The sequence below is a fragment of the Apaloderma vittatum genome, unplaced genomic scaffold (genome assembly GCF_000703405.1).
Source record: "Apaloderma vittatum isolate BGI_N311 unplaced genomic scaffold, ASM70340v1 scaffold3895, whole genome shotgun sequence".
NCBI classification, from domain to species: domain Eukaryota; kingdom Metazoa; phylum Chordata; class Aves; order Trogoniformes; family Trogonidae; genus Apaloderma; species Apaloderma vittatum.
In genome coordinates this window covers 1-6,421 of record NW_009718590.1, presented here as the reverse complement: position 1 = coordinate 6,421, position 6,421 = coordinate 1, and the positions used below count along the sequence as shown (strand labels likewise).

The following is a 6,421-nucleotide window of genomic DNA, read 5'->3' as shown; positions in this document are numbered from 1 at the left end:
TACAGAATAAATCTCTCTCAGTATGAAAGTGATCCATATATTTTCACGCACCTTAACTCACTCAGTATCTGTTCCTACAGGAAATTCTTGAGCATATTTGGACTCTTAACACTTAAAAAACACAGGCATCTCTACAGTATATTGTTTCATGATTAAACAACTATTTTGAAGACCAAAGGCACCACATAACAAATGTTTTTATGCTGAGATAATAGTATATATTCACCATATGAAACACTCTTAGGACTTTCAGTCCAAGCATCTATTTTTAGTCATAACAGAGCCTTTCTGAAAGTTCAAGTAGGGAGAAGGACTGTACATATTTGACTTTAAACCAAAAAGTTTAAACACTCCTCTACATCACTAAATTTAGAAATAACAAACATGCCATTTACCATGCATCTGCATGAAAGTGAAGCATGAAATGATGACGACTCTATAAATTAAGACTGCTTACGGTTCAACAGGCAGGGGCTCTTTGGCAGCTTCTGCTAGCTCCTTCTGCAGCCTGGCTTGTCGTCTCCTAAGAAAAGGAATACAAGATTATTAAAAATAAATACAAAATTTTAAAAAGGAGTTCTCAATCCCATGCCAAAGATTATTCTGCACAGTTCTGATGGGCTGCATAAGATTTAAAAAAAAAAAAAAAGAAATAAATCAGACCACTGCCCTAATTTTATCCTGCTTTTTGAGACACCCGGTGCGGAAGAGGCTGTTTTTTTACTGTGAATAGCAAAGGACAAGATCAGTGAAGTGAGGCAACAAGGCAAAGCGTACCTACAGTCCCACATGAATGCAGATTTACTTGAAGTGCAAGAACTTGCATAAATAACAATTACATTAGCAAAGATAATACAAAACTGCCAAGAACTACGAGACTTGTATTGTCCACGTATTGTTAGCCAGCAGGTAAGCTGAAATAATTCAGAAGAACATGAAAAATTCTTATTTTGCAAGGAAAAAACAAACACACAAACTTATTCTTGCAAGTTATACATAGCTTAGTCTCATGGCAGCTGCTCCTTTTAGTGGAATGCAAAAACCACTCAAGTTGCTGAAGTCCAAAAAGGATAAAACTCAAGAGTAGTACCAAGATGCAATATGAACAAGAGAAGTCCGAACTTAATACCAGCAAAACCACTCCAGTTTCTGATTTATGATCTTCAGGCCATAGTTAAATGTTGCTCAAGAAACAAGAGAACACATTTTATTCATTTAGAAGACAGAAATGTTTTCCCAAAGCATCCATCTGTGTCGGCCAGGAGGAACACAAAGTTCTGGGCTCTCATTGTATTGTGCAAGAATACAGAGATCTGAGATCAAAACTAAATCTGGTTTTATCCTACTGACTCATAAGTGTTTAAAAATACACTGGGAAGCAGTTTATCAAATAAAGGACACCAATCTCACCTTGAATCCTTTTCATTTTCTGCATTCAAACGATTGGCTTCTTGTGCTTTCTCTGCCATCCAACGCGAGACCAGCTCCTGGTTGTCTTCAGTAGTTTTCCTCAGCTTCTCCTCCAAGGCATTGAAGGTGATCTGGAGAGCATCATACTCATCTTTCAGCGTCTGATTAGCTCGCTCAAGATCTTGCAGTTTGCTACGCAACTCCTGGCACTCTGTTTCCAGTTCAGAGATCTTTTGCAAATACTCTGCAATCCTGGAACGGCAACAAAATATACAAAACAATGAGCATCTCCTTGGGGACCATCTTTGTGCTATTTGCCCAAAGCCCAACCAAGGACTCCTAGAGAATATTATAACGTTAACAAGCAACCAGAAGTCTGGGTTTCATATCAACCACACGGACCAAACCATTCCTACTCACTTTGCTTCGTTCATCTGCATCTCTTTGTCCTTCTGCTGCATTTGGTTATTCAGATCAATTACAGACTGGGCCAGCTAGGGAAAGGAGAAAATTACATTACTAAGTGCAGGGATGCCAGCTGGGTAACACACACTGAGCAGCAACCAGCGAGAATACAGACCAATCTAACATTACAAGCACGAGGCCTTTCAGGTCTCCTATCACAACTTTCTGTATAGATCTGTTTACAGCTCCTGTCACGCAGGTCATGAAATCAGGGCATCCGCTTTCAAAACTGAGTTGTCGAAAAGTTACTGCCCTTTGAAACTTCACTCCCTTCCCTCAAAAAGTTGCTTTAATAATTCTTCAAGCAGAATGCACATTAGGACAAAATCTTAAAGTAGTGGAAAAATCAATATAGAAACTAAAACTTGCAAAGTAAGCAAACCAACAAATGAATACTAACAACCAAGCACCAAATCTTCCTGTTACAGCCAGCAGAGCCATTACAGGAGACACGTAGTTCACCTACTGTAAACACAAATTTCACCAAGAGTTTTCCCACAAAGAAAGCTGCTGGTGGAGTCTCCGCAGCACAAAGGATATAGAGGGGCAGAGGCCAACACTAATGAGCAGCTGCTGCCAGCTCACAGCTCCCCAGCGAGCGAGCAGCAGCCAGCCCTGCAGCGAGCAGAGCCTTGGCTGCCTGGGGAGAAGGCAGCCTGGGCTCCGAGAGGAGCTCCTGCCTGGGCACACGGCTCAGGCGACCAGGCTCGGGGAGGAGGGCAGCATTTTCAGTGTTCCAGCTGGCCAGTGCACACTCACAGAAAGCCCCCTTCTCTCTGAAAAGCTCAGAATTACAGACACTGGAGCTCCTCCACAACTGCAGTGAGGTGTGATCGGAGGAGCATGATAACATTTTCCAGATGACTCCCACCTTCTCCTTATAGAAGTCTGCAGCACCTTTCAGGCAGGTACTAGCTTCTGGGCTCATTCAATCCACTGCTGTGGTTTTGAAAAAAACAATTCTGCCAATGAAGCCTCCACATCACAAGCAAAAAAAAAAGACAAATATAGCTCTTCCAGGCCCAAGTTTCACAGCTTGCAGGACTCCTGGGCTCCCTAGCGCACTTACATGCAGAACCAGCTCTCCTTTTTGTCCAAACCCACAGCATTTTTAACCTCTGCTTGCTTGTGTACTTTGTCCACTCTATAGCAGTGGTCCTGCAAAGTAAGACAATTGCAACCACATACAGCCACCTATTCTCTCATTCATTCCAGGCCTTTTCAGTGTAGAACTAGTGGTCACGTGCAGCTCTAAACTGGACCAGTTCCTTCCTCCTTTAATAAATACAGTTAAAAAAAATATTCATAAAACACAAAATTAAGTGCTTCTTAAAAAATCACGCTATGCTGACAACGTAAGCTCTTATTTCCTGGCTGTCAGTTTTAAAGACCAGCCATCTCTGGTTTATTTTAATCATCAACATGGTGAGCTTAAAAAAGCTGTACATGAAATGAGGAAAAAATGATGATGAATAAGTTTGTGAACACGATATTGTTTTTACCAAAAGGCCGTGCATGGACCATAAAGAACCCAAGAGGACTTTCTAACCTCGCCACGTTTCTTATGCAGCTCTGTCAACTCCTCTTGATGTTTTATCTTCAGCTGTGCCAGTTCCTGCAATTGAGCATCGTTCCACGTGCCATCGTGTCCCGGGCTAAAGTTTGAGAGGAAGAAGAGATGTCACAAACTAGAATCCAATGATTTCTGTGCCTTTGACGCTTAGTCCCAGGACATTACCTCCCTTGGATTTTCTATACTGCACCAGAGACACAGCTCACCCATAAACTAAACCACAGCCAGCTCCCCCACAGCACACTTCTTGCCAACCAAAATCCCATCTCGTAGTACTGGAAAATTAAACGTACCGAGGACGCGATTTACCTTTTTGTACATTTCTAAAACAGAATTCAAACTCAAAGGAAAGATAACTAGCTTTTGGTTAAACTTGCATCAAGACAAATGAATCTTAAAAATATACTCTCCAAATTGTGGAAGAATTACAAATATTTTATCACCTCAAAATTTGTTTTGGAGGGAGCTGGTGGACCTTGAAGGTGCCAGATATCTGGACAAAGCATAATACAGGACACAGACTCAAAAGCCAGGAACTATGTGTATATTCCCAGGCCCTTGGGTTTACAGGCCCAAGTGTTACAAATCACCTCTCCGTTGACATTGCTATGTTCTAGCCCCTTACTGTGTAAGGGTTTTGGGACCTTTTTTACCTGTGTTTTACAGCCCACTGGTACCCTAAACAACTATGACTGTAGTATTTATCATGTATGTCTTTGAAAGCAGAGACAGCAACAGAAGTCAGTTTTTAAAAAGCATATACACACATATAGACTGTTAGCACTGATATTTTAAAACTATTAAGTTCATCGCTATTGCACCAGACAAACAGAACAAGGTAACTGCAAGCATCTGTTTCTGAAGTCACTTTGTGTTATAACAGTCCAGCGGGAAACAGATAATGCAATCAGAAGCTGGAAGGTCTCACAGTGGTGTCAGTAACTTAATGCTCTTATCAAAGAGAAACAAACAAACAAACAAACAAACAACACCTCACCAAATTAACACTGTACTAGAATACACTGCATTTCCAAAAAACTGTGTCCAGCAAATAGGAAGACAAGTCCTGTGGTAATATCTGTAGTAATATCCAACACATCCTGGCTGTGCAGACCTCTATAGCCAGGACTAGAGACTCATCCTTGGCCTTAAGGGAAGTAAATGCATTTTTGTTCAGCTATCTAGTATTAGGGAATTCATTCTGTTTCAAAAAACCATGATATACCGAGGACGGTATCAGAGTTCAGCTTACTATTTCTTTGAAAACGCTGCTTCTGTACATTTCTTCTCATCCTCCTCTACTCCAGCCTCATCTCTTACAACAGGCGAACAAACAGAATCGGGTTCCAATAAACTAAAGATGGTTTAAGACAACTGCAGTCATCAGAAAGTTTTTGAGAACACCGACACAGGCGTTAACTCCAGCTTGCTGGCCAAACATTTTGCTGGCAATTCCTGTAAAATCAGGAGTTCTTCTTTCTTTACTACACAACAGCCTTTATTATATTTATGTGGCTTGTATTCCTATTAGACGCATAAAGTTTTGCATTATATAGCAAAAGGAGTTTCAAAGGAGGAAGCAATTCCAACAGGAGTAGGAAATTCTTTGCTAATTAGCCCTGTCTTCAGCTACACCAAGAGCAGAACCCAACAGTTTTGACCTGCTGAGACTTACACACTGTTCAGGCAAAGGACACACTACCAGCGTATCGGTTTGCAGTGGACTCAAATTCCAACAGGATAAGCGGCAGGACCCCTGCCTACAGCTCCAGAGGGCTACTCCCGCGTTAGAGAGGAACTTTGCTGAAAAGAACTCTGCTAAAAGCAGAAAGATACATTCTTTTTAGCACATGGTGCTTATTTAGGACTGACATTTCACAACCATGATATTCTCCATCCTCCTCTTCTATGCAATACCAGAGACTGAAAGAAGATCAATTTCTCCCTGCGCTGCAATGCCTACAAGATCAAACAATTTCAACAGTCATATTATCATCAGGAACTAGCAACAGGCAGGCATTATAAGCACGACAAGGCGAACAGATCAGAAGGAGAAGCTCATTCTGGTCCACCTCCACACCCTGAGTTTGTGATGATAATTTAATTTCTGTCTAAAACTTGGTCAGATCTTTCTGCACCGGGTACTGTAAATGTATGGTAATTTTATTGCAAGTTTAGTTATAATTTATTTTTAGTTCAACAGATTTCCCAGTTTGTTTTATTCCAAGTTACTCTAGTAACCAAGGACTTGTTTGTGCAATGCATCGGGCAACAGTTTAGGTTACAGCGTGCACGACAGAGAGCTGACTGGCAGAAAAGGAATTTTAAGTACCTGATCTCATGTCTGCTCTGCATGTCATATTTTTCTGCTTGAAGCTTATCAGCCAGCACTGCATGAAGGTCTGACTTCTCTAGTAGCTTGTTATCTGAAAGGGCAAAAAGTACAATTAAGAAGATATCAAAACAGCAAAACCAGATTGCCACCCTTGAGATGCTACGTAGCATCTTTAATTACTTTAACACAACCAAACATTACGTAAGCCTCCACCACATCAGGGTGCACTCCCCTTTGATGTCAGCAGGCTAAGGCAGCATTGAGCTACAACTCCAAGAATTCCTCGTGAATTCAGACGCCGTGTGGGACTGGTCTTACAAAAGCCTAACAGAGAGGCTACTCGCGTCTATTGCTGTCTGCTAAAAGCGAAGGAGCTCAAAGTTTAAACTCTTTATCGCCCCTCGAATGATAGCAACAAGGAAAACAGACCTGCCAGAGAGCGGGTCAGGTTCAACAGCGCACAGTCCTGCCCAGGCTGGGCTGCTTTCCCCCAGAAAACACCCAGCACCGCTCCCGGCCCCTCCTGTGCAGCCCGGCCAGGAGAGAGACCGGCAAGCGAGCGCTGGGCAGACAGCGCTGGCCCCTCAACAGCTCCAAACCTTACAGGAACGTGGTGACCGCGTTCAGCAGCACCGCTG

The 6,421-nt window shown here is 42.2% G+C and overlaps 1 protein-coding gene across 2 annotated transcripts in view; it reads right to left on the bottom strand.

The window, feature by feature from the left end:
* The window catches only part of ATG16L1 (autophagy related 16-like 1 (S. cerevisiae)), a 19,451-nt gene extending 13,585 nt beyond the window's left edge, over positions 1–5,866 (bottom strand). For both annotated transcript variants that reach the window (XM_009870295.1, XM_009870296.1), the window contains exons 1-5: positions 5,781–5,866; positions 3,425–3,530; positions 1,831–1,904; positions 1,411–1,662; positions 458–523 (exon numbers count right to left, since the gene is read on the bottom strand). In XM_009870295.1, the coding sequence (XP_009868597.1) occupies positions 458–523; positions 1,411–1,662; positions 1,831–1,904; positions 3,425–3,530; positions 5,781–5,803 (521 nt within the window). In that variant the 5' untranslated portion in view covers positions 5,804–5,866. The remainder of the gene's footprint in view (positions 1–457; positions 524–1,410; positions 1,663–1,830; positions 1,905–3,424; positions 3,531–5,780) is intronic.
* Positions 5,867–6,421: the final 555 nt, after the last annotated feature.